Below are 26476 nucleotides of genomic sequence, written 5' to 3'. Positions count from 1 at the left end.
GCACCCTGGTGCTGCTGCCCCGTGCTCCCTGGCACCCTTGGTGTTAACTGTGGTGAGGAGCATGATGAGACCTCCAAAACTTCTCTTGGGAGGTGCAGGAACCCTAAGGTGCCCCCCAGCACCCATCTCAGGGTGCACATCCCACACCTCTTTCCAGACCAGAGGAGAAGTGACTTCAAGCCAACGCGGTCTCACTGCCACCAACTAAAAACCCTCAAAACCCATAGGCCCAGCTCTGTGTCACCTTTCGCTCCATCCCAGCAGCAGAAACACTGCAGCCTTCCCACGAGGCCAGGTCTTTGCTCCAGAGAGGAGCCTGGGGTCAGCACCAGCCTAGGAAAAGCACTCACTTGCACCTTGCTTTACCTTCACGCTGGAGATGGTTTAGCTTGATTTATTCCAATTAGTTGTGATTTTTTTTGTTCTAATGAGCTCTTCTGCAGGCTTTCTGTGCTTCATGACCACCCTCCTCAGCTGATGTAATGTGTTTCAAGGAGATTGCTTAATAAGGAGAGATCTCCAAGGCTGCCTTGGACAGGGGGCTTTTTGTTGCAAGATGAAAGAGGAAAAGGGAGAGGGAATTGGGCTTCTTGGGGGGGGGGGGGGGGGGATTGCTGCAGAGCATCTGTCTGCTACACCAAATGGCAGGACAGCCCTTAGTTATCTGTGGTGTTTCCAGAAGTCCTCCCGCATGGGTACAGCGCATTATTTGCTGGGGAAGGAAGCGGGGGTCCCTGGAAGGGGCTGGTGATGCTCCACAGGGTGGTAGCACAGGCTGGGAGCTGCTGCTGAAGTGCTCAGCCCCTGATTTAAGGCATGGAAAGGCACCTGGTTGTGTTATTTCTATGGCATCGGGTTCATTTTTATTATGGGAAAAGTAGGCATTTTTGCTTCTCTGTCCCAGTGACCATCGTGTGACAAAAGCACCTCTTTGGAGACATCAGGGAAAAAAAGGGAGATGAGATTTGCTCTGCAAGTAGAGAACAGGGATGCAGCAAAGCAAAGCCTCCAAAGGAGGAGGAACTCCAAATAGAAACATGAAAAAAAAAGTATGTAAAAACGATGTGGACTTCAGCAGAGGAAAACCAGAACCATCATGGGATGGTCTCTGGGGAGAAAAGGAACGGATTCATGCTGAGTGAGCCTGGGTTTGTGTGAGAGCCAGCCGGAAGCACGCTGAGGGATGCTCTGGGAAGGAAAAAACGCCCAAGGAGCCGCATCGAGCCCTGCAGTGACCTGAGCAGGGCAGGGGGGAGCCAGTAGGGGGTGAGGGGCACAGATTCCCCTCAGCCACAGGACAACAGGGGCCCTCCGAGGATGCCTGGTGCCTCCAGCCCTCCCCGGAGCTGCCTGTGTGCTGCTTACCCTGCCCCGCGTGCTGCCAGCCAAAAGCGATCAGTTCAGCTTTTTGCTTCCATTTTTGGGAAACGAATCCTCGGGGACACGCACGGAGCTTGCCTCATCCCCGGGGGGGGGAAAATGTGGGACACCCCTCGGTGCTCCCTGCATGGGAGGCCCCACGCCAGAGCAGGTATTAAGCCACAAGGGGTAATACGCCGTGACACCATAAAATGCAGCCTAATTGCAACGAGGCCATAAAAACATAATGTAATTGGAGCGGCTATCGCAGTGTTTTGTTATGGGGCTGATGGTTTCACAGCCTCAGCTCACCCAGGGGCTGAGGACAGACAGAAAGCCCTGGGCATGGGGCCGAGCTGCTGGAATCACGCCGCGGCGTTTCCAAACCTGTTCCTCCACCTGCTGAAGCACTCGGAGCAGTATTTATTTTTAAAGCCTCCCTCGCTGCAGCGATCAGACAGTACTTAAAAAAAAAAAAAAAAAGTGTTGATCTGCACCTATTTTGTTGGCATGGGGTTCCCGGAGGATCCAGCAGCTCGAGGGGGTGCTCACCAACGAGGCCCCGGCAAGCTGCCCCTGTTAGGGGGCTGTGTTGCCGATGCAGCCTCAGCTGGTAAGGAATTACCACTGGTGCACTTCACAGCATTGTTTCTAAGGTGTTATTAAGGAGTTCCTTGGGAAACAGAACCAAATAGACCAGGAGGTGAATAAAGAAATAAACCACTTTCCCCCAGCTGCAGATGAGCAGGAGGGAACGCTGCGAACAGAACCCAGCTGGGCAATCCCTCACCACCCCCCAGGGCAGTTTGGGGACATTTGCTGGGTTTTAGAGGCTGAATCACATGCTCCCATTTCACCAACACCCACCCAGCAGCTCCTACCTCTGCTCCAGCTCCCAAAGGGCCAAACCTGGGCTCTCCATGCCCCAGGCCTGGAGCCCTCCCCAAATACCCGGGGGTGGAGCGGGGCTCAGCTGCAGCTCATCCCCCCCAGCCCCTATGCGAGCAAGGCTGCTGTGCTCGGGGGAATGCCAGGGCCAGGATTTATAGCACATGGCGGGGCTGTTGTTGGTAACCAAGCCCCGAACGAGCCCGGGTGCAGCATGTGAGCTGTATTTTTAACTCCAAGGCCCTCCTGGCGCCATGGAAAACCAGGTGCCTGCTCCAGGCGCCCATTGGCACCACTGCTTTGCCGTGCCCTGGGCATTGGGTTGCAGGGCTGAGCTGTGGCCAGGAGCTTGCTGGGGGACGTGTGAGTGGGGAGGGTGTGGGGACAAACCCCGATTTCCCAGCTGAGAGGCTGGTTTAGCATCCCCAAGTAGGAAGAAAGGCGTGCAGCCCATCCAGAGGGCACGGAAATGCCCAGGAGCATCCCCATCCGCCCCTGCCCTCGCCTCCCAGCCCTCCAGCTCAGCCAAGACCAGCAGAGGCTAAGAACATCAACTCATCTTTATTCCTCAAGTCTGAAAAGTAAAAGCACAAGTTCTCTTTGGAAAAAGAAAAAAAAATGTTCAAACATGCAGACAGTTTACGTTTCTCAGCAGGTCCGGTGGGGGTTTGGCTGTCGGGGGGACAGGGCTGTGCCATCGGCCCTTGCTGCCGGACGCGTGCCTTCGGGCTGGCGAGGGGCCGTTTGTGGAGTTCAAAAAAAAAACAAACACCAAAAACAGAGAAGAAGAAGACGACACAGGACCACAGGATTCCACTTCGATTTAAGAGGAGGAAAGGGCACTTTTTCGCTATCGTTACAAACATCCCGCCCGCTCACCTTACAGAAAAAAAAAAAACAAAAAACAACAGGACCGTACCGAGGACACCCGTTCTGCCCGGTCTGACAGACACAAAACCCTCTACCGGAGCATCAGACCGCCGCAAAACCGCGGTGACAGTGGCCTGGTGGCCGTGGCAGCTGGTCCCGGGGGGCGGCGGGCGCTGCCGTCCCCGCGAGCAGGAGAGGCTGTGCCCCGGGGCCACCCCGCCGGGGACTGGGGAGCGGGGTCAGGGGGGAGCGGGGAGCAGAGAGGAGGCCGCTGGGGTGTGGGGGGCCGTCAGGCGCAGGTGGCCTCTGGGCTGTCCACAGGGATGTCGCCGCCGCAGCTGCCCTCGCCGTACTGCTGGTACGGGGGGATCTGGGGCGCCTCGATGATCAGCAGCCCCTCCGGCGACAAGGAGGCGAAGACGGTGATGGGATCCACCTCATAGGGCAGCCTGGAATGGGGACAGAGAGACAAACGGGTTTGGGAGCTGGGGTGGCCGCGTGGCTCACAGCATCCCTGCTGGGAATGCCCACATGGGCAGGGTCAGCAGCCCCCGCGGCGCTCCCCGAATCCCCCCGTTGTTCCCGGAGCTCCCAGGAACGCGCCGGGGATATTTAGAGCGGTCTCTTGGCCGCCTCGCCACCCGCCGGGCGCTCTGTTTAATCTCCACGGCAGATGTGTTTGACAGGACGTCACCGCCGCCTGCGCCGGCTTCTGCCGAGCACGAGTAAATCAGCCCCGTGCCCGGCGCCTTGCCCGTAAAAGGAGCCTCGGCGCCTGCCTCTCGCCCGGCGCGGCCGCTCCGCGCACGCAGCCTTTTCCCAGGAATATTTTGGGGAAGCCAAGCGGCAAAAAGCCCCCGCTGCTTGCTTGCGGTTTGCACCTGGCGCTGGCTCCCCTTCCCCGCTGCTCTTAGCCGAGTGAGTCAAGGCGATAGCGATCTGCCTGACATCACTCGGATGTGTACTCGGGTACGCACGCGGCCGCGCGCTGATGAATGGGTGTATTTTGGGGCTGGTGATGGGATCAGCGCATCGCGGCCCCGCAGGATGTGCTGGCACCGTGCACCCCTCTCCTGCTGGGGTCCAAAATGCAGGGAGGGGACCGAAAAGCACCGTGGGCGCCGCTCCGTGCCTGCCCGCTCTTGTGTCAGGGCGGATTTTGGGGTGGAGACAGCAGTGCTGTGGCCATCCCATGTCACGGGGATGGGGTTGTGCTTGTAGAGGGCGTAGGAGGATGCCCTGGGGCCGGGTGATACCTACTGGATTTTCTTGGTGAAGTTCTTGGAGACGATGCCTCCTTCCACCTGCTGCTCCTCGTGTTTGCCTGGGGGGAAGGACAAAGGCAGTGTCACCACCCCGCAGGGCTCCTCTGGTTAACCCAACAAGCAAAACAAAACCAAACCCAGGAAAGTTTCCAAAGGAGAGGTTTTCCCTTCCCCAGCATAGAGGCTTCCACGTGGGGAGGGAGACACCAGACCCAGCCAGGCCTTGAGCTTAAAATGGGAGCAATCGTCACAATGAAGTGATTGTTAAAAAAAAAAGGGAAGGGAGATGCCAGCAGCTTGAGGCAGCAGCAAGTGCCCGGCCTCTGGGGCTGCACTGCTCGGAGGAGAAGGAAGTAGAAGAGGAGGGGGTGTTTTCCCCGGCCAAACACCTTTGTTTCCCATGAAGGCCTGGGTCCTGCTTGCTGCCAAGAGATGGAGCTGAAGGAGCCCCCAGACGTGATAAAATCTTTGCAGGGGCCCCATCCCCTCGTCCCCATCCTCCGCCAGCTGCCAGGTGCTGCATGAGGACCCCCCCGATGGGTCTGGAGCTCCGAGGCTGCCCAGGCCCCCCCAACCCACAGTGTCCCCCGACACCCCAAATCAGCCCCCAGGGCAAATACTGCACTGTGGCAGCCCCAGGAGGTGTGGGATGTCAGCCCGGGGGATGCTCGGGGCTGGGGGCGACGTGTTGGGGCGTCGCGGCTGGATTTTTAGGGAGGTGCTTCTGGCTGCCTCGCTCTCGGCCCCTTTAAAGGGAATCTCCCTCTCTCCCTCTGCTCTGGCCTCACACGGCTATAATTAACCCAGACAAGCTGGGGCCTCTCTCGGCAGCTCGCTGCTGGGTGCCAGCTGGGACTAAAATTGGGGAGATTTACCCCAAAGGAGGCCTTTCCTTCCCATTTGGGCAGCAAGCATGCCACCGCGGCTCCTGAGCAGGGTCCCCCACCACATCCCCAACCCCTTCTGCGCCAAGCCCGTGGGGTGGCCGCAGGCAGGGCGGGACCTTTGCGCCCCATCCTCCTCCTCCTCCTCGTCCCCGCACTTTGGCTCTCACCTGACACCTCCACGTAGCCGTCCTTGGTTTTGACCGTCAGCTCCTCGGGTTTGAAGCTGTGCACGTTGACGCACACCTTCCAGGGCTCGCGGGAGGCGGGCACGGGGCTGCGGCTCTCGGGGTACCCCCCGAAACGGGCGCCGTAGCCGGGGGCCATGGCGGAGGCGCGGGCCATGCCGGCGCGCAGCGGGCCCGGCCAGGTGGTGGTGAGCCGGGGCCGAGCCCAGTCGGGCCAGTCCGCCGTCAGGTCCCCGGGGAAGGGCGACATGCCGAAATCATCGTCCAGGAGGCGCGAGGTCAAGCCGGGCTCCCGGAAAGGGTCGCGGACGCTTCGCCTGCCGGGGTAATGGCAGGAGAAGGGCAGCTGGCTGTCGGCCATGGCTCGCCGCTCCGGCGGCTTGGGGCTCACGGAGCCTCAGTGGGGCCGCTCCTGGCTGTAAAATTCCCCGGGGAGCCCGGCCCGGGGCAGGCGCATCCACACGGGAGGGGGCTCGGGTGGGCGCGGTGGGGGCTGCTCCTTCCCCGGCACCAGGCGGAGGGCGACGGAGGAACCCCGATTCAGGGCTGAACCATTCGGCGCTCGAAAAGCAAGTGCAGGAAGGACGGAGGAGATCTCTGGACCAAAAGAAAAAAAAAAAAAGCTTCCTGGTTGGCTTCAGTCCCAGGGATCGGGCGGTGGAAAATAAAACTTCTCGGCCAGAGAAGAAAAAAAACAACCAAACAAACACGAATATCCCAAGATTAAAAGCTTATCTCTCCCCTCTCTCTCCTACAATCACGGTGCGGCTTCCCCGCCGCTCCCGGGTGAGAGCCGCAATAAATGCTTGAGCTCGGAGCCGAGAAACTTCTGTAACCTTCCAGCCGCCGGGCGAGCGCTATTTATACGGCTTTGGGAGGGGGGAGGCTGTGTTTTGCAATTCCTGCCCTGTCAGCCGAGTATTTTGGAGAGGATGAAACAGCCGTGGAGAATCTGGGCTGCGGCAGCTGACCTCTCCTGCTGGCCCGAGGATCCCTGCAGCCACGGGGCCACGGCGTTTTCAGCAGCTGCCCTGGCCCCTGCCTAAAAATAACTCCGGAGCTCATCGCCCCAATGTCACCCATTAAAAATACCCCCCCGGTGGGTCCAGCCCCCGCACTGTATGGCCACGTGTCCCCGTGCCACCGAGCAGCCCCCTGTGCTGGGAAATGCGTCACCACCACCCCCCAGCATGGCACACGAGGGGACGAAGCCAGTTGGGATTTGCAGGCTGATGCCCGGGGCTGGGCCTGGAGCAATGCTCCCAAACTGCCTGGGGAGAGCGGGACCCCACAGAGCAGCCAGGCAGGGTCCTCTCCCCCTCGCCCTCCTCCTCCTCGCCGTGTGCCCGGCCCTGCCGCAGCAGGGCGAGGTGCTAATCACAGCCCGCGCGGTGGTGGCGGAGCTAATTACAGGGCAGCGTGCAGGGGGAAGGGGTGCGGTGGCGGCGGCATGAGCGGGGTGCCCGGTGGTGCGAGTGGGGGTACCTGGTGGTGTCCCTGCAGGGGGTCCTGGCACAGCTGGGGTGGGTGGGTGGGTGGGTGGGTGATGCGCCGAGGATGCGCAGTGCCGGGTGCTGGGCCACTTCCTCACGCCGCGTCCTCTCCCCGGCTCTGCCTCCCGCTCCTGCAATTTTTCTAATGGACTCGACGGCGCTAATTGCAGCGGGGAGGCCGCAACGCGCTGCAGGCCGCGCGGCGGTTCAGCTGCTGGTCACTCTGACGGCATTAATCACGCTGCGCCGGCGCGGCACCGCTGGGGAGGGAGCTGCCTTGGCTGGCGTAGGGAGCGGCCGCTTCCCCTGCTCATCCCTTGGCTCCGGCACCGCTGCGTGCGCGGGGGCACGGCCAGGCATGGCGGGGGCTCCCTGGGGACCGAAGGGGACGCCTTGGAGAGGCCTGGGAGGAGCAGGGAGGCGGCTGCCAGCAGAGGCCGAAGCGTCTTTCTCTGTCCCTTTGTCCTGCCTGGCTGAGGGCTCCCCCCAGTCGGGGTGACACAGGTGTCCTGGGGGTGACACCAGCCCATGGAAAGAGGGGCTGAGCCTCGGGGAAGTTTGGTGCAGCCCCATGGCCACCACCATCCCTGCTGCATTCCCAGGAGCCTCCCCACTTCCTCAGTCCTGCATTTCCCCAGTAGCTCCGGGCCATCCTCCCTCCCTGGCCAGGAATTCGCCTTGTCGCCTTGTTTATCCCGATTAGTCACACGTCCCTCTCCGGGGCCATCCCGATTTAGCTCCTGTTGTCACTCCAAACCTCCCAGTTGCCTCCCACTGCCCAGCCGGCCCCGCGGCTGCCAGCGGTGCCACGTCAGCTCTGGGGAGCGCAGCACGGCCACCCATCTGCCGAGGGACGTGGGGACACTGCCCCACGTCCCTGTTGTCTCTGTCCCATGGCCGGAGCCTTCCCGGGTGCACAACTGAGCTGCCATCGGGGCTCAGCCCAGTGCCACGACCAGCGCACACGGCTGGTCCCGAGGAGCATCCCCAGGTGAGGGGCATCATCCCTGTGGAGCCCCCAAACCCTGACCCCCCCGGTGCAACAGCTGCGTTTCTGGCTTGCGCTAGCGTTGGCTGAACTGGGGGTGACCCAAATCCCACAGCAAAGGGCAGCAAAAGCCCGGCCCACCGAGAAAAGGAGAGCTGGCAGGAACCCGAACAACTGTTTTTGCTCCAGTCCATGCCCTGAGGACCCGGTTCTCAGCAGCTGAGAGTGCAGGCACATGTCCTGCCCCACCGAGCAGCTGAAAGAACCCAAAATATCCCGCCGCACCCAGCCGCATCCAAAAGGAACATGAGAAACGGGGCTGTGATGAGAACCAGATACCATCTGAATCTTTATTGGAACCCTTTTTCTAAACAGGCTAACAACTCAAATACCCCAGGAAGACTAAAGAATACAGTATGCATTTCCATGGAAAGCAAAGGTAGTTTTACAACGGAGTCAAATGAACAGCTGTGCCGGTGTAATTTGGTAAGGAATCGACCAACAGGCAAGAAAACAGGGACACCGCTTCCCTGGCAGCTTTTCTCCCGTCTTGGCTTTTGTTCTAAATCTCCCCATTCCCTGGATTTTGAACATGGAGAGCTGCCCTGGTGCTCGGGGTGCTGTTCTCTAAGCAAGAGCCCCAGATCAGGCTGCTTTCCCGTGAAGCTGTTGCTGCAGCAGCGGATGTAGCGGTGCTTCAGAAACCCTCCTGATCCTGTGCAAACTTCCAGGTAGCAGCAAAAGTGATAGGAATCATTTATCCTCGAGTACGGAGATAAGAAAGCCCCGCGGGACACTAAAGGGCGAAGACTTCAGTTAGGCACCTAAATCCGTCCCTTTCTCAAGCAAACACCCTACTGCAAACAAATACCTTTGTTTCAAAGGCGGGAGCTCCTGCTCATAGCAGCACTGGGGAGAGGACAGGAGCGAGCTCCGCAGCCCTGATATTTCTCCCTTAATCTCTGGTTGCTGAGCTCCCAAGGAGCCTCGTTGGTCTGGCAGATGCCCCCGAGCTGGCAGAGGCCAGCCCCCGCGGGAAGTCACCTCTCTCCAGCGTATACGGCACACGGCGCTGCATGCAAAAGGCTCCAACATTCCTGGACCCAATGGCAAGACCCAAATAGTTTTTCTAAGTAATGCTCAATAAATAGGAGAAATAAATATTAAATAAGAGGCTGAGTCCTCTCAGCCCTTTCAATATATGTACAATGCATAGCAAAATAACGTTGATTGGCTGTTGCAGACGGGTTTGGTACAACGTCAGTCCCCCAGAACAACAAAAACATGGAGAAAAGTTATGGTCAACAGAAAGCAGAGCACGAGCAAGTGCTGCAACCCGTGATGAAATAACACAACGGTGCTTTGAAGTATCCCTTCTCTGCGCTTTTCAGCAAAACCGCAGGGGGATTTTGGGCTGGGTTTGCTGGAATCTGGCCCCAATGTATGGGGTGGGAGAGGAGGAACCCCAAGACAAGGCTGGTCCAGGGAGCAGGGAGAGTCCCGGGGGAACACGTGTGCTGTGAGTGCTGCGTCGTGTGCTCTGCCGTGGAAAGGCAACCAGGGTGCTTGGGACAGAAACAAAATCACGGGCAGGAAGGAGCCCTTGAATGAGGAAAGAGAACTCTACCCTTTGAGACAGCGCTTCCGTAAGGTGGCAGAGAGATTGCCCCAAAGCCTCGCTGCTCTCGGTGAGGCCCCAGCTAGTCCGGGGTGCAACGGCTGCTGCTGAGCAGCGATTCACCTGCACCAAAAGGAGCGAGCTGCCCGCCAGCTGGAAGCAAAAAATCCCATAACAGCAACGAATGAGTGAAAATGCAAAAAAAAAAAAAGAAAAAAAAAGAAGCACTGGCAAAGGCACAGAGACAGAAAAGCTCACGGGCTTCTCGCAAACTGACAGAAAACCCAGTTGTCCACTGACAGGGAGGCCGATGGTCTGGTTTGTACTGAAAAACCTTAAATAAGTTAAAAAATAAAGAGATAAATACCACCAAGGGAAACACACACATGTATATGCACATAGGCACATACACACACACACAGGTGTACACACGGACGGTTCAGTCCTGTCACCGGCGGCTGGGTTTTGCAAGCACCTCCCGCACGCAGCTCGCTCTCTCACGGTCTGGCTTCTTCAGTTTTTCCATGGGTGGGTCACGGCGCGGCGATAAACAACACCGGGGAGTCCTGGCGACGGCCTCCTCCTCCCAGGGAAGCCGGCGGAGCGGTGCCGAGCAGCCCGGTTTCGGCAGCGGGGCCGGGGGGAAGCGGGGCTTGCATCAGCTGGAGCACAGCCCCTGGCTGAGAGGCAGGCGCTGCGAGAACCTCTACACAGCGACGGCGACACGGAGACGCTCAGAACAGGCAAACGGGTCCCAAAATAACTTAATTGTCCCTCCCACCCCCCCTCCCCGCAACCTCCCCCTCCCCCCAAAAAATAGAATAAATAAATACTGCTCACGGCGGCCACCTGCATCCGTTCGGACGTCCGATTAAAAAGAGAATAATTAATAATAATAAATAAATAAATAAATAAATAAATAAAGAGGTTTGCTCCGACGCGAGTCACTTGGGAAACCCCAGGAGCGTTTAGCTGCCATGGACTGTGCAGGCGGAGGCAGTCCCGGAGGCGCGGGGCAGCCGGACCCCGACGCGGTGTTTGTTCGTCCGTCCCCAGCCACGAGGAACTCCAGTCAGCGTTGGGTTTGGGTATTTACACCACGAAGCTCTTCTTTTCTTTCCTGGTTTTTGCCCGCCTGGCTCGCTGCTGCCTTGCTGCAGACCCAAGTGTGCGTTCAGGGGTGCGCGGGCAGGGGGCAACTCTCCGTGCACCGGTGGATTTGGGGTTGGGTCTCCTCTCACTGCCATCAGGGCTTCTACGGAGCATTCAAATGGCAAACTGGGAGAGACTCTCTGGGGAAGAAGCGTGAGGTTTTCAGCCCTTTACGAGAAGGGAGCTCACTGCAGAAGATGGCCCAGGGGCTGCTGCCAGGCCCAGGGCAGGGGGAAGGAATCAGCACCCTGCTGCACGAACGCCCTGTCTTCGATCCTCAGCCACAGTGCCCTGATCTGCTCAGCCCTGCCAAGAATTTGCTTCTCTATGCCCTAGGAAGTGGCCCCCAGGAGCTGGATGTCTCCCCACGGAGCAGCCCCAGGAGCCCAGCTCTGTGCCTCAGCCACCCTCAGATTACACCCACGGAACAAGGCAGGGGCACTGGGAAATAAGCGGGGCTTGGGCTGGAAGGCACAGGGCAAGGGGCACCAGCAGTGGGAATGAGACTGGGAAAAGGGGACCCCTGGCATCGAGCCTCCCCGTGTACCAGCCAGGTAGCAGAATAACCCTCGCTACTGTTTTTACCAGCAGATAACACGCTTATTTGCTTGATAAGGCAATCATCCAGGCTGTGTTTGTCTTTTGTCTGCTCACAGCTTGGCCCCTTTACCTGCTGCCAGCAGGAGCAGGGCCCTGGGTAACCCTTTATCTGGTGAGTTTGCTTTTCTTTCTAAGCCCTCTGCTCCTCCAGCAGATGCTGGCTCCCCTTAGCCCTTTTCTGTGACACTTACATGACACACCTCCTTGACTCATTAAGCCCAAACTTGTTAATAATCAGGCAGGATGGAAGGGGAGGGGATGGAAAAAGGGAGGGAGGGAAGTCTTAAGCCTAAATTAGCGTCTCTAAGCAGCCAGGTGTTGTAAGAGAAAGAAAATCCTCAGCACCAGCTCAGCCTGTGCTGGGAGAAGCCTTTGTTACCCTGCAAAACACAGTAATTGCGCAGGCAGCTGGGCTGGCAAGCCTGGCAGGGAGACAAAACCGCAGGGCCGCCCAGGCAGGCAGGGCCCTCCTGGGAAAAACAGGCAATTAGTGGGGGCCCTTCCTGTCCCCCCAGCACCAAACTGGGCTCCCCTGCACCCTGCTGCAGCTCTGGGGAGGGGAAGAGCCTCGGAGCAGCGGTGGAGTGGTGGGGGAGGCCAAACCCCGCGCCGTGTGTCGGGGAGCCGCTCGGTCACCCCGTGGCCAGAGCTGAGAGCGGAGCCTTTTCGGCTGTGTAGTGCCAGGGAGGGAAAATCTCCTCTGGGTTTACACTTGGAGTGATGAGGCTGATCCTGACTTCAAGGGGAGCCTGAGCCTCAAGGAGAAGTTATTGCCCCAAACCCTCCTTCTATTGACCACCGCTGTCTGTTAAGGGAATGTGGAGCTGGGATCCCCTGGCTCACACACAGCCCTTCTGCCCCATGTGCTCTCCCTACACCCCGCTGCGGGTACCCCTCCGGAGCTAACCCAGCGCCCTCGGCTCCTCACAGTCCCACCTTGCTCTCGGAGATCAAGGAACCCTTAGAAAAACCTGAACTGCCCCCAAACTGCAGGAGAGGCCTCCAAGAGGGGAACCCCACAGCCTCACCTCTCACGCCGTGGCACTGACTCCCCACTCCCAAATCTGCTTCAGACCTCAGCACGTTCACGAGTCTCAGTGCTGGGGGGAAACAAAACGACCCTGTGAAAGATGAACGCACACCTGGTAGGAAAGGGCAGGAGCTTTTTTTTTTCTTCCCCTGGAATTAACATCAGGAGGGATTCCTAGCCTTCTATTTCTAGCAGGGACTGGCTTCTGGCAATAAATAAATATTCTCATGGAATTGGCCTGCTGCAGAGTGGGCAGAAACTCCGGGGGAGACACCCACGGGACCTGATATTTGCCTTGGTTATGACAGGTCACCCCCACTCATCACCAAAGCTTCCCAGCAAATTCCTCCCTAAATGTGTCTCTTCCTCCAAGGGAAATTAATCTGCTGGCTACCGGTTTGGCAGGAGAAGAGCAGGGAGACAAATTCTTCCTTTGGACCAGCTGGTAGTTCTCGGAGAATGGCAGCGGTGGAGAGATGGGGGCTGTTGGTGAGGACGGAGCAGATCTGGAGTACCAGGCTCTCCGTGGGGCACCGACCCTTCTTCCAGCCCCGGCTGGGGGAGCCGGGACAGACCCATCCTCTCTGCAAGGTGGCGAAGGAGCCGCACCGTGCGCAGGCGGCCTCTTACTCTGTCCGAAGTGGGGAAGGGAGACCCGGTGCTGCCATCGCATCGGTATCGGGGTGATTGCTCTCGATGGCTGGGTAGGTGGGAAGGACGTGGAGAATGCCAGGAATTCGGAGGTGCCGGCAGCGCGCGAGCCCTCGGCGGCACTCCCTAGCGCCGCAGGCTGTCGGAGCTGCCTCCTGACTCAGAGCTCCTGCTCCGGCTGCGGCTGCTTCTGGGCCCCGAGCTGCGGCTGCGGCTCCTGCCCTCCCCGCTGCTGCTGCTCCAGCTGCGGCTCCGGCTCGTCCGGGAGCTGGAGTAGCTCCGGCTGCGGCTGGGGGAGCGGCTGAAGCTGCTGTACCAAGAGGAGTAGCTGCTGGCGCTGCTGGAGGAAGGACTGGGCCGATAGTAGGGGATGGGGCGCTTGCGGGCACTGTGGGGACAGAAAGATGTGGGTTACCAGGAACACCGGGACAGATTTACTGCCTAAACCTCCAGTAAGCGCTGCTTACGCTGTACTGACAGCCTCCCGGCTTGTTTGTTTATTTAAAAGAAATAAAGTAGGTAGCTGACAGGCTTTGGGATTCCTGCCACCCACTTCCAGGGCCCCGGGGAACGCCCCAAGCACCAAGTCTGAGGCTGGGCTCTGCCTGATGCTGTCCCCAGAAGCCCTCAGCGTGAGGGTTACAGGCTCTGTGCCTGGGATATCGACCACAGGAGAGGGCGAAGCAAAAAGCCTGCAGGGGGATGCATCTCGTATCTGATGGGCAAGTCCCTGCTCTGACTTCATCTGCCTTTTTTCTTCAGTGGCTGTAAACGAGACCCCTGCATCCTCTCTCTGCCTCTAGCTGGAAATGCTGAAGCTCTAGGAGTGGCAGACGGGCCTGCTGATCAGGCTCATGGGAGAAACCTCCACGGGCAAGGGCTGGGAGCAGAGAACATCCCACGTCCCCCAGCAGGGACAGCTGAACCTGCCTCCCTCCAAGGGACAGGCCGGTGTCCCAGAATGTCCCCGTACCTCGTGATGCGCCGCGCTTCCAGGTGGCTGGGGGAGTCTCTCCTGCGTTTCCTCAGGGGCGAGTAGGAGCACCGCCGCTGCCGGTCACGCTCTCTGTGCGACTCCTTCTCGCTGGAGCCGTACTTGTGCTCTCGCTCACGGTCCCTAGGGAAGGTTGGGAACAGTCAGCGCTGGGCTCGTGCGGGTGCAGTTGGCTGCGTTGGGGTTGAATGCCCAGAAAACAACCCAGAAAGGCGCGCAGCTCCAACAGGGAGCACCCTAAAGCTCAGAGCTCTGGTGGCATCAGCCCTGCACACACAACCAGCTGGGCAGTGAGACACTTGTGGGGCCTGACAGACAGACACCGACCAGTTCTGGGCTGCCTGGAGGATTCAGCAGTCTCCCGGCTGTCCCACGCTGCTGAGCTAAGATGGTTCCCCCGTACCCATGCCTGTAGCTGCGCTCAGTATTTCCACAGCTCTGCTAAAGCTGCTCCTGCTGGCTGTGCTGCGAAACCAGGCGAGCACAGCGCTGCCAACGGGCCCCACGCGCGCCGAGGGCCCCAGGTACCCCTGCAGGGCCACACGGCTCGCCAGAAGGAGTGTCGGGGTTGCTATGGTTTTATCTGTTGTTAAACTCCCGTACACGTCAGCACAGGCCCTTCTGCGGTACACGGATGATTTCATACACCCCGTTCCCTGCTCGCTGCCATCTGCAAAGCGCGACGTTACAGAGCAGGAGCCCGGGCCCTGCACACAGGAAACGTTCTCCTACGGCAGAGCAGGGACTGTCGCAGCTTGCAGGAATCAAGCCCCGGGAATGTAACATTTAAGGGTGCCAAATGTTCACAGTATGCTCAGCAGCAGAGATGTTACCAGAAAGAAAAAAAAAAAAAAACAACTGCCCAAAGGCATCTCCGGGGCTGAGCTGTGAGATGTGTGTCTCCTGCAGGGTGTGGAGTGAGCGGAGTCGCCTGGACCGTGCTTCCCCTTGCGTGGCTGAACGAGCGCCAGCACGAGGGTACCTGGCATCTGCCCACACAGCAGGGACACTTCTCAGGGCCTGACACCTCTTTGGCAGAGCCGCAGCCCTGAAAAGCTTTCCCTGCTGCACGTCTTTCCCTGCTGCACTAAGATTTCTCTCTGACAAGGGCTGCAGCCCCGCCGCAGGGGCGTGCTGCTGGCTGCCGTGGGCTTCTTGGACGATGGAAGCGATGGGCAGACCTGGCTGGAGCCTAACGCTCTGCCCACTGCTCACAGCCCTGGAGCTCCCCGGGTTTTCCTGTGAGGCACCTCCTGCTTGCACGAGGCCCTGGCAAACATCCCCGGGCAGCCATCTGTGCACCCTGCCGAGCAGCGCGTCCTTCGCAGCAGCTCGGAGCAGAGGAAGAGCCGCTGAGTACAAGGTGCTGCGGTGCTTCAGTACTGGGGATACACCAGCCTCCCTCCCTGCCCTGAGAGCGGGACATTTCAGGGTGAAATTCTCCTGAATCAATGCAGGGTGGGTATTTCTCAGCTATAGGAAATCCCCTCTTGCCACAGAAAGCAAAAGGCTCGCTGCTGGGTTCTTTCCTCTGCTACCAGCACCAGCTCTGGGGCAATAAACGGGAAGATATTTCCATAGGCCAACATAACATACAGATATAAACCTTGCTCTGTGTCTCCCTGCTCCTCCTTCACTCTGCTGAGGAGTACTGGAGTGCCTGAAGCACCCAGCGAGGAAGCTTGGGGAACAGTTTGGGGCTGGCAGAGGGCACCAGGCTGGAGTACAAGGCAGTGGGGCGGCATGAGGCAGCAATTATCTCATGCAGGCAGCTGTACCTGCTGGGGCTGTAGCGGGAGTAACTGGGGCTCCGGCGAGGCTTTGAACTCCGGCTTCCAGGACTTTTTTTGCAGGATTTGGAAGAATAGCTGGGGGACCGTGAAGAAGACCTGGGGATAGGGAATAAATATATGAGTTAAAGATGCTGGAAGGTGAGACAGTACCAGACTCCTCCTAATCTTGGCTGATGGGGGGAAGAGATGTCCCATATTGCAGGAGCTATGTGGCTCCCTACACACACACAAACCCTCTCACCCAGTTCCCCGAGGAGTCTGACAGCCTGCAAAGGGCTGGAAGTTGCCCAGGGTGTCAGAGACAGCCGTTTGCACTGGCCTTACCTCTTCCCTGAAGAGCAGGACCTGCTTCGGGAGTACCTGGGGGAGGCCCTGTGGTGTGAGGAGCGGGAGCGGCTGGAGCGGCTGGAGCCAGGGGAGGACCTGTCCGTGCTGCTGTACGACTCGCTGCGGGAGCACGGCCTTGCCGGGGAGCTGGGGGCTGGGGACGGGGACAAATTTCGCTTCTTCTCCTCCGAACAGCTGAGACACAAGGACAGGCACGCTCTGAAAACATATATATTTGGGTGGTCAGTTAAGCCGTGGCTTACGGCTTACATGAGCTAACAGCACTCCCGTCCTCCCAGTCCCAAAGGGGATAAAAACCTCCTGGTTTCCTAGGCTCCTGCTGTCAGAGCACAAGAGCTCAGCCTCCAGGTCTCAGGCAGCTCTTCTGCCCCGTGTCCTGCAGGCCTGGGGAGGCAGCGAGGCGAGGAGAAGCCCTACAGCAAGGACAGCCAGAGCTGCGGGCCTGCACAGCAGTGTGAGCAGGCACGTCCCGCTGCCTTTTGAGAGGTCTGTGTGAATCCCTGCACCTCCAGGAGAAGTGTCCTGGCTGTGCGTCGGGGCTGGCCTACCAGCAGCAATGGCCAGCTGCAATTCCAGCTCCACCCATGCGAAGGCAGAGTTATCTCACTGGAGTCACGGTGTGAGAAGTATATAGGGCCTCAAAATTGTATCCTCTGACTGAAAATTCGGGACTCATCCTTCCTAATACCAATTCCCCTGGTTCCTTCCTGCTCCCGGACCACAGCCTGGCTCTAACTTTTGGTGTTTAAGACCTGAGGGCCTGGAATCACTCCCTAACACCACTGCCTGAGCACAGCCTTGTGCTTCAGAGCCTTCATCCTCAACATCACTGAGCAAATCCCCAGGAAAGGGAGGCAGTGATGGAGGCTGGCACCACGTCCCTCTCCTGATGATGTCCTGTGGCTCCAGACTGTGCCTGACTCCAGCTCCCAGCTCCAGCAGCACTGTGGTACCAGTGTAGAGCTGCTGCTGTTATCCCACAGCCAGCACAGCACCTGCCTCTCCCGGTGATCCCCATGTGCACAAAATGCTGTCTGGTCACCCAGGACCAGTCCTGAAAGGAGGCAGGAAGGGACAGACTGGATTTGGCTCAATTGGACAGGTGAAAAAATGGCTTGTAATGATTTTAGTGAAAATGAACCCCATTCCCCTTCCCCACAGTAAAATAATTTGCAAGGGAACCCCTCAGGCACCTTTCCAGAATTTGCCAAGAAGGCCCAAGGACACGGTCATGTCCAGCAGAGCAGGGCTGTGCTCAGGACACTGCTCTGCATGGGGCCAAACCCCAGACAAGCCACATTAACACCAGAAGAGCAGGCACGGGCAATGCCCAGGGATGCGATGGCTGCGTTTTCATCTTCCTCCTCGGGCTAAAGCATTGCTCAATGCTGGGTTCCCGACTCCAGACTGGCAAGACCGCGGGTCTGATTTACATCTAACTCTCTCCAGACCACAAAAACCTCCCTGCCAGCTCACTGCCGCAACTGGCAAGCAGGCAGGAGATACAGAGCAACGCCGTAGCAGGTATTTGGCTGCCAGCAGCAGCTGCTGGTAATCACTGACCTTCGGTCTTGTCCCTGGGCATCTGGAGACAGATTTTCCAAAGCTGTCGCCTTGGTCTGGGAAAAGCAACTGGTGAAGGAATTTCCTGAATCAGAGCTGTTATCACTGTTGGCCAGTTTGGGCTTCCTGGACGAGAAGGCATGGCCAAAGCCATCATGGACTAGACTTCTTTTCTCCTGGCTGTCCTTGGACCTGGATGAGCTCGTTTGAGTGGAGGGAGGGGAGGAAGTATCGTTTCCTGAGTCATATTCATGATACTCTCCGTTCTGGCTGGCTAGGTTGCCCGGCGGGCTGTCTGTTTTGGTAAAGAGGTCAGCAGAAGACCCTGACTGAGAGATCTGAAAGCAAAAAAGCCATGTGGCATTGTTTGAACATTTTTTTAAGGGGGATTGTTTCTGGTTTTACTTTGATTTTTTTTTTTTTTTTAAATAAACCCAGAAATTTTACCATCATGATGCACTGAAACAAAAGGAAAGGAAAGAAACAAACAAAGTAAGAAAGCAAGAAAGAAAAAGAAGAAAGAGAAGAAAACAAAAGCACATATCCCTGAAAGAAATCCACAGTAAGAAGAAACTTCTTTTCCCCCTGCTATGATAACGGGAAGATTTAGAGATCATGCAAAGAGTATCAGCATGCGATTCATGTTAAACAAAAGAGTTCAACAAAGTAAACGGGCAACCAAACAGTCAAAGTAACTAACTAAATAAAAAGGGTGTAACAGAGGAAAAAGCCCTTATTTAACCTAAAAGGAGGGAAATCTAAAAAAAAAAAAAAAAAGGAATATACATACAAATAAACTACATAAATCTTGGGGGGGAAAAAAAGGAAACATTCTTAAATGAGTGTTTTTTTTTAAAAAAAAAGCTTCTTTAATAAAGAGGGTGAATAAATGTCACTAAAGTAAAAATCAAATCAAATAAAGGGCTTCTGTACATATAAAATTGGCAAATAAACAAGCTTAGCACTTTGAAAATTAAAAAAATTATAATAAAATAAAAATGGGGGGAGGGAGAAAAAAAAAAGAAAAAACCCTCTGGAAATAAAAGATATACAGACACTTCTTTGTGTGCTTTTTTCCCCCTGAAGAAGATACAGCTAATGCGCTCAAGTGACCTCTAATAAATTCCCTGGTGTCTTGCGGATAGCATCCACTTACCCATCAAGAACTCCTCCTTTAGTAGGTAAGGTGTAAGAAAAAAGGAAGAGCGGGCAACATAAGTCCATCATTAGAGTCTCAAATTACATGAAAAAAACATAAACCCTCTCTTCAATCCACACTGCCAACTGTTCACTTGACTCCGCTATGTAAATGTCAAGCCTGCTTTTTGTCTGCTTGCTTGTCTCACTTATTATTCATTTTTGTTTCCTTCTGGTTTAAATTAGGCTAACCAGCCTGCTCCCGGAGGCTGATCACTTGTGCTGAAAAGTCGTGGCTTGCGCTAAATCCCCTCGGGTTTCCTGGTGGCCCACAGAGACATGGAAGTAGCAAAAGCAGCTTGAAGGAAGAAGCAAAAAAAAATAAAATAAAGTAGAGGAGGGAAAAATATCCCCCTTGTTTTGCTGGTTTGGAGAGCTACTGGGATGGGGGATAGCCCTGCTCCTGCCAGCTGGGGTGTTCAGCCATACCCGGGATGGTTTTTGGTGGGCTGCTGACCCTGATGTGGCGAGCAAGGACCCCGTATCCATGTGGCTGCCTCAGCCAGGGCTGTCATCTGGGACCCTGAGCACCACTGGGGGCTTTACATCATCTGAATATTTTAACCCTTCAGTTTTAACTTTATTCATGTCTATTAGAGCCAGGCCAGGAACATACCAGCACTGGGCAGTGGGGCTACGTTAGTGCCAGCGCCTGTTCTCACTATGGGGAGAATTAGGGCCAAACACAGACCTAGCATGCCTGCACCCTTGTGTGGCCTCCTCCTTTTTCACTGCTCTCCTAACTCCCACCCAGTTTTCAGTCCAGGATTTGCAGTGTGAACAGGTATGCTTGGTTCCCCGCACTCCAGACAGTCAGTGCTGAATCTCAACCCCCCCCTCATGTCCTCTGGGGCACGTAGCACCCTCCCTCTGCTTCCTTCATGCTCTCCGAGCCTCTCTGGGGAGCTGGGATGTGCCCTCCCAAATCTGGGGTATTCTGAGCCCAGAATCAGGAGGGTTGCTCTCGATTTAATTTAAGAGGTGCTAACTGGGACACGGAGGGTGACTCAGATGCACACTGAGACCGACTGAAACCGGAGGGGAGCTGCTCCAGGAGCAGAGCTGCCAGAGCACACAGCAGCTCTCAGCGAGCAGTTCATGGAAGGAGGGCTGCTCACAACACCCTCGTGCTCTGAAAACACCTGGGCTTGGAGGATCTCCAAGTACTTGCTGCTTGTTTTGTAACAGGCAGTGTTTCTGGGATAAAGCACAGAGGGACAGGAATTGGTTCATCCCATCCCATCCAGCCGGAGCTGGGGACTCCCCATCTTCTCCCATCTCCGCTCTAAGCCATGCTCATGTCAAAGGAGTGTGAGAGAGCCAGCCACGCAGCTCTCCTGTTATCCACCAATTCTTTCTGAAACCCTGACACTGCATCCAGAGCTCTGAGGGAATTGGCACCCTTGGTCTGAAACACAGCTCTCTCCCCAGGGGCACCCCAGAGAATACAGGACTGCGCTTTCAGATATGGAACCAGATTTTTCTATTATTATTTTTTTAAGATGGCTTATGGCTTGCATTATACCTGAACCCTAACCAAAAGGCAGTCAGCTTTTGACTGCGTTTTATTTATGGGTGTAAAAAACCATGCGAGATGCTCCCTGGCTACACAGGGTGGGAATAGGGCTGCTCAGAGGGACACGGCCACCAGCACTGCACGTGCAGACACCCCTCACTTCTACTCCCCCCCCAGTCTAAACCAAAGGGCCTTTATTTCTTCACAGCCAAGAAATCCACCTGTTTCTTTGCATTTCTAAAAGAGCTTTTAAGGCTGCCTCTGGGACCTGGGGTATACACTCTTGCTTCACCTTCGCTGAAGTCACTTCAAAGTGACGCCTGTTGTCAGCACATCGCTAAATCTAGCAAAAAACTGAGCGGCCAACAAGCTCCTCTGTAGCTCCACTGCTGCAGCAGCAGCACTCTGGGAAGAGGCAACACGTGGATATCATTAAATCATAGAGCCTACAGTGCCTGTGAGGGCTGGAAGGCCTGGCCTGGGATTCCTGCCCTGCACCAGCAGCCAGGACAGGCCTCAAGGTGCTCGACTTCTCCACTCAGAGGTGACTTCCCCATCTGACGGCCTTGGCTCCTGGTCCCATTTTGCTGCTTGCGAAAGGCGCACAGGCCACACAAAATGGAAACCAGGAGCCGCGTCTGAAAACACTGCGCAGAGTTCAACTGAATTCTAATGGCTTTTTTATTTTTCTAGGTTGTCTTGAAAGAGCCTGGTCTTTCATGAATCTAATTTTCTCTGTGTGAACATTTGGCTTCCCCTCCCTCCCCCCCCGTAAGTAATTAAATAATCTCAGTGAACTTTGCTTCTTTCAGCAGGGGGCCTGCTGCTGCCCTCAAGAAAACCTAGGATATATACTTATTGTTTGGGGCGTGGGGGTTTCTGTTTGTTTCAAATCGCTATTTAATCAAGATGGAGGTGTGAGCAGAAACGAGGCCCTCACTCGTACTTCAGGAGGTAATTTCGAGTGTGCTCGTAGATCAAGAGGCAGTGCAGACTAATAGGTTACAAAAACACAATCACCACTCGTCTTCCAATTAAATTGAACAAGTCCATTTACTGTGCTTCAAACAGCCCCGAGGAGAGATAGGGCCATAAATTTTCTCAGCCATAAGGGGACCGAGGCCCATCAATGAGCAGCGTGGCACAGCCTCCCTCATAGCCAGAGGGTTTCTTTCTTGGGTCTCGTTCTCTTGTTTTGCAACTCATTTCAAAGCGGAGTTAATTTCTTTTTTCAGGGTTGCATAACGCCTCCCCTCCCTCCCTCTTTCTGTGCCTTACGCTGATGAAAGGCACAAAAAGCTTGCGTCAATGACCCCTGCTCCCCGCCAGGGCTGGCAGACAGCTGCCGTCGCACGCTGCAGCACCTGCTGCGAGGGGCTGCGAGCCTCCCTGGGGACCCTTTGGGATCAGCGGGGACATGGGGCTGTCCTTCACCCAGGGGAGATGCCCCAGCTGAAAAGCCAACGAAAAATCTTGTCTGCCCACCCGGGTACAGGCAGTGTGGTGTGACACAGGCCAGAGGGTCCGCAGCTCAGCTCCTGGCCAGGCTGGAATGGCTTTGGGGTGAGGGTTTGTGTTGGGACAGCTCCTTTAGGGTACTGCTTGGTTTTCCTGTGGCTGCACGCACCCCTGCCTTTGACCGAGCACTGAGCTGCACATTTGTCAGGCAATAACCAGCGTAACTTCAGCCCTCTGGCTGGGAGGGGGAAAAATGGAACAGCAAAGAGAGCACCTTCCATACTGAGGGGAGGGTTTGCCTTCCAGCTCTTTAAGGGCCCTGTTTGTTCTCAGAAACACAGCAAGCAGCAGTTAAAAGAAAAACTTTTCCTACATAAACAAAATCCCAGGCTAGAAAAAAAAAAAAAAGAAAGCAAGAGCGAGGCAGGCTGCAAGTCTGCTACAAGACTCCCTGAACCCTCCTGCACACAGCAGCCCACCCCCTGAGCAACATTTCCCCGCTTGTACCTTCCTGCAGACCCGCTAGCACAAACAGCACTCCTTGGAACAACTGTACCCCACTGAGCCTCGCTGAAAATTTGGGTCAAGCCTCTGTTAATTTGTGACGCTGTAAACGAGCTTCAGTGAAAGTAAAGGAGCTGGCAGGGAAAATATATGCAGAGTGCAGCTATCTTCATCAGGTACAACAAAGGCAATTAAAGTTGCACCCTGCAGGTATTTATATTGCGCCGCTCAACCAAGAGCACAGGGGCATGTAATACAGCTGTGTTGGTGTAGGATAAAGTGTCTGCAGCAGGTTAGGGGGGTTGTTGTTAACGTTCAGAAGAGATGCTGCATATTACCCACGGTTTCTCAGCGTGCTGAGGCACAGAGCCACAGCCCTATTTCTCAACAGGTGTCTACTGTGGCTGCATGTGATTAAAGGGAAAAATTAGAGTGAGAAGCGAGGAACTTCATTGCTCAGAAGCAGCAGGGAACTCTGGGGTGTTTCTGTGTGCTTGTGCATGCATGCATCAGCTTGCACATAAAGGCAAGAGGGAAAGCAGCAAGGTAGATGCATGGGCAGGGCACTCTTTTGTGTGGTTCATCCCTCAGAAATTAAAGGTAGACTGAGTTAGACGTGGCCATTCCAATAGAAGAGTAAAACAACGTGTGGAGGCAAAATTTACCACACAGTGCTTCAACTTGTCAGCAGAAAAAAGGAAGTAGAATAAAAACTGGCTTAAAAAAACTTGGATTTGGAAATGCTATAGCATTACCTCAGCAAGTTTGTGTATTGTCTGTCTGGGTCTGTTCTGTGTGTCAGGATCCTCCCTGCAAAACCTCTTTCCTCTGGAGATACCACGATGCATCTCTCCATGTAAGGATGGTTTGGAAGCTCAGGCCAGAGGAAAGGGCAGGGTGTGATATAGCAACACCCACTGAGGATTGAAACATGGCATTTTTTTGACCCGAATTCTCTATTTTTCCACAAAAATATTTTCTGTAAGAGCAGAGAGCTGAGCATTATGAATCCAGACCTCTCTCAATGCAGATTCTCACAGAGCTAAGCTCCTTTATAGAGCAACCCTTGAACTCAGAAAAAGGAGAGCCATACAACAGTTGTGTATAGGCATTAACAGAGCCTAAAAGTTTCCGTTCCATTTTTCCCTTGCCAGTTTGAGTAAATGATATTTAACAACCTTACCCAGAAAAAAAGCAGGGGCAGCACTCAACCAGGGGTTTTGATTTAAACAAGTGCTTAAGCAATGTCCCAGCAGAATGTACTTCCTTCTGGGAACAGAGCGGACACTAGTGGGATGCGTAGTAAAGCTATTGACACCTTTTTGTCACTGGAATATTTGCCTGTATTATTAACCCCAGCTAGAAAGAATAGAGCAACAGGCTGATGACTTTTGCTTTGCATCCGTTATCTGCATCTGTAACTATAAAACTGATTTCCCCTGCCTGCAGCTTGCGTGCTCATTTACCCCAAATGAGGCAAGTGGAAAGCAGAGCACAGCATGCTTGAGTTTAGCTAATTTTAAAGGTTCTTACAATTTTAAATTAGAGTTTACTCTTACTCTGGGAACAAAACAGTTGGCAATTGGCCTCACAGGATTCATGGAGCCTGGCTTCAGAGAGAGGAAACCTAGTACCAATTAAAAAACAGACTCACACCTGAAATATGCATGTAAAATATGCCACTTGAACACCACCAACAAAACCCTGGTGGCAAGATGCAGTCTTTGGCTGGCTGGTTTTTGAAAGGACCTGCGAACTCATTCTGACCTTCCTGAATTGACCCAGGGCAACACCCCAGGCTTGTAGCAATGAAAGCTTCAGTTTGTTTTCCTTTTCATGTGTGCACACGTAGACATGCACCTAAGCATGGTGCTCACGTTCTGTTCTTGCTCTGCCTTATATGGTTTTATAAGCAGTGACTCACGTGTACTACATACTCGGTAGATGTATATAACATAATTAATTCTGAAAGACAACTTGTGCCTGTCCGCATCCGTGTATGATCTGCGTATTTTGATTGGAATGCTACCTGTGCAGGTGAGCGGATAAAACATCTCCTCTGGCTGGGACTCCCATCTCACACCTGATGTAACTACTGAATATTTGCAGTTGAGCACTAGCTTTAAAAGGAGAAAAATCAGTTCCCCATTACATAACACTTTGGGGCTTGGAGGACTACGTATTCAAGACACTGCTAATATTACACATCCGTACACAAATACAAGATTCTGCAATCCCTTGAGTCTTACGTAGCACTTTCTCTCTCCAGAATGCCTATCAGATACCAACACTGATCAAAGGGCATCACACCTCTGCTTTGCAGCTACTAGGAACAAGGGGGAAATGTGCCATGGAAATCAAGATTTCATATCAATCAGTATCTAATATTTGTCTGTCATTTGCTCCCTCAGTTCTATGGCATGTATTATATCATCTCTTTCCATGTATATGGAAAAACATCCCAAGGCACTGAGCCTGACTTTCCCCTTGGCTGCACATGCAGTTCCCATTAGCATCAATGAGAGCTGCTCATAAGCTCCCAATTTGGCCTTTGGGCTTGTCAGTCCAGAGCAACAGTGATCCTAGGAGGACCCTGATGGTCAGATAACATCCCCTGCCAATAATCACCAACTCATTAAATGTAAATGTTTCTTTTATATATGTTTGATTCCTTTTCTTTCCCTGAAGGACTAAACTTTCGGACACGAAGACCAGTGAATTAAGTTCACATTCAGCTGAGCAAAGACTGCATAATAAACACAGCCCTGTAAAATATCATTGCTGGAGGCCACTTTTTCTTTGTTAAATGTCCTCAATTCATTATTCATAAGCTAGAGTCTTGGCAAGTTTTTCCCCTCTCCAACCCCACCCTTGATGTGAAAGAGCTGAAGGAAGGAGCGACTTTAAATACATTGGAGAACAGCACCATTAATAAATAATACTGTTTTAACCAACTTTGTCTAACATCACTATAATTGAGTTATAAAAATTTTATAGCCGATTTCTTGCCCAGATTCCTGTGGCTAGTTCAAGCAAAGCAGTGTGTAATACTTACTACTTCCTTGGGAGACAGGAAGCTGTAGAGTGGGAGGGTTTGGCTGGCTTTTTGGTTGGCCTGAACCTCTGCAGAGGAGCTTCGCTTTGCTGTGACCTTTGAATGGTGCTGGGAGCATCTTCGCCGTGTTTTACGCCCTTCCTCCCGAGACCTGGCTCTGTGCCTCCAGAAGACATGAAGAACCAAACCATTATTCCTCGGCATTGTAGTGGTGCCCACTACCAGCTCCACACAAACTCTTGACAGCTTTGTGCTGAGCCACTGCATGTGGGAGGAAACCTTCCACATGACTCCTCTGTAGAGTCACGATGGACAGAAAAGGAACATTTTGTTTTTCTACTTTTTTTTTTTTAATATATATATTTAGCATCCCGGAAACTTGGGTTGGATTTCGGACCTTAACGCCAAATTTCAGCTCTAATTCGTAATTTTATGGTGGCTCAAGACAAGCTGTGCTTCCCAGCAGCTTGAATGTCGCTATGTCAATACACCTCCAAGAAAAGACAATCTTCTCTTGCACGAAGATCTCACCTATTACAGGTTGCCTTCCTCCCTGCACTGATCATCATCAAATTTTCATGAGAAAATTTTCAGTAATTTGGAATGGAGTGGGAGAGAGGGGGTGGTTTGCTCATCAAGTCAAGTGCTTTCAAAGAACACGTATCAAATTCATGTGCATGAGCTATGCAACTTGCTATCGCAGTGATGTGGCCCTAGCACCAGCATCCACTCAGCTGGCCTCAGGATGCATCTGTCATCCACAGGACAGAGACTGAAATCAGGTCAAAGGCAGTGGATACAGATGCCATTGGCAAATACATTTCCATTGCTAAGAACAAGTTTAACGGCTTGCCTGGGACATCAGCAGCACAGAGCCCTTGGGCTGGGAAGGCAGACTGGGCTGAAATCAGCTGTCACTGCCTGAGCATCAGCTATGGGGATTAGAAGTGACTGCTGGACTAAGAAGCTGAAGCCACTGCTCCTCGAGCCAAAACCCTCTCTTTTATGGCCAAGAGCGCAAGCAGCTCAACACACGGTGTCCCAGCAGAACGGGACACGGCT

General features: G+C 54.6%; 2 protein-coding genes across 3 annotated transcripts in view; both read right to left on the bottom strand.

Annotated features, from left to right (window-relative positions):
* Positions 1 to 2789: 2789 nt before the first annotated feature.
* HSPB8 (heat shock protein family B (small) member 8) lies at positions 2790 to 6305 on the bottom strand. 2 transcript variants are annotated; one of them, XM_068653820.1, is made up of 4 exons: positions 6154 to 6305; positions 5437 to 6051; positions 4378 to 4441; positions 2790 to 3566 (listed from the first exon to the last, which is right to left on the bottom strand). In XM_068653820.1, exons 2-4 carry the CDS (start codon positions 5813 to 5815, stop codon positions 3407 to 3409), a joined length of 603 nt encoding a protein of 200 aa, XP_068509921.1. In that variant the 5' UTR covers positions 5816 to 6051; positions 6154 to 6305; the 3' UTR covers positions 2790 to 3406. The 2 variants fall into 2 exon arrangements, with proteins under 2 accessions (XP_068509921.1, XP_068509920.1); XM_068653819.1 differs by having other exon boundaries at positions 5437 to 6298.
* Positions 6306 to 8257: 1952 nt separating this feature from the next.
* SRRM4 (serine/arginine repetitive matrix 4) overlaps positions 8258 to 26476 on the bottom strand; it is a 66727-nt gene continuing 48508 nt past the window's right edge. Inside the window, exons 18-24 of the mRNA XM_068653794.1 lie at positions 25415 to 25577; positions 17685 to 18022; positions 16098 to 16319; positions 15759 to 15869; positions 13960 to 14103; positions 9964 to 13374; positions 8258 to 9032 (exon numbers count right to left, since the gene is read on the bottom strand). Coding sequence (XP_068509895.1) covers positions 13113 to 13374; positions 13960 to 14103; positions 15759 to 15869; positions 16098 to 16319; positions 17685 to 18022; positions 25415 to 25577 — 1240 coding nt within the window. The 3' untranslated portion in view covers positions 8258 to 9032; positions 9964 to 13112. The remainder of the gene's footprint in view (positions 9033 to 9963; positions 13375 to 13959; positions 14104 to 15758; positions 15870 to 16097; positions 16320 to 17684; positions 18023 to 25414; positions 25578 to 26476) is intronic.

Source organism: Anas acuta, chromosome 17 (genome assembly GCF_963932015.1).
Source record: "Anas acuta chromosome 17, bAnaAcu1.1, whole genome shotgun sequence".
Taxonomy (NCBI): Eukaryota; Metazoa; Chordata; class Aves; order Anseriformes; family Anatidae; genus Anas; species Anas acuta.
This window is presented reverse-complemented; position numbering and strand designations above follow the sequence as displayed.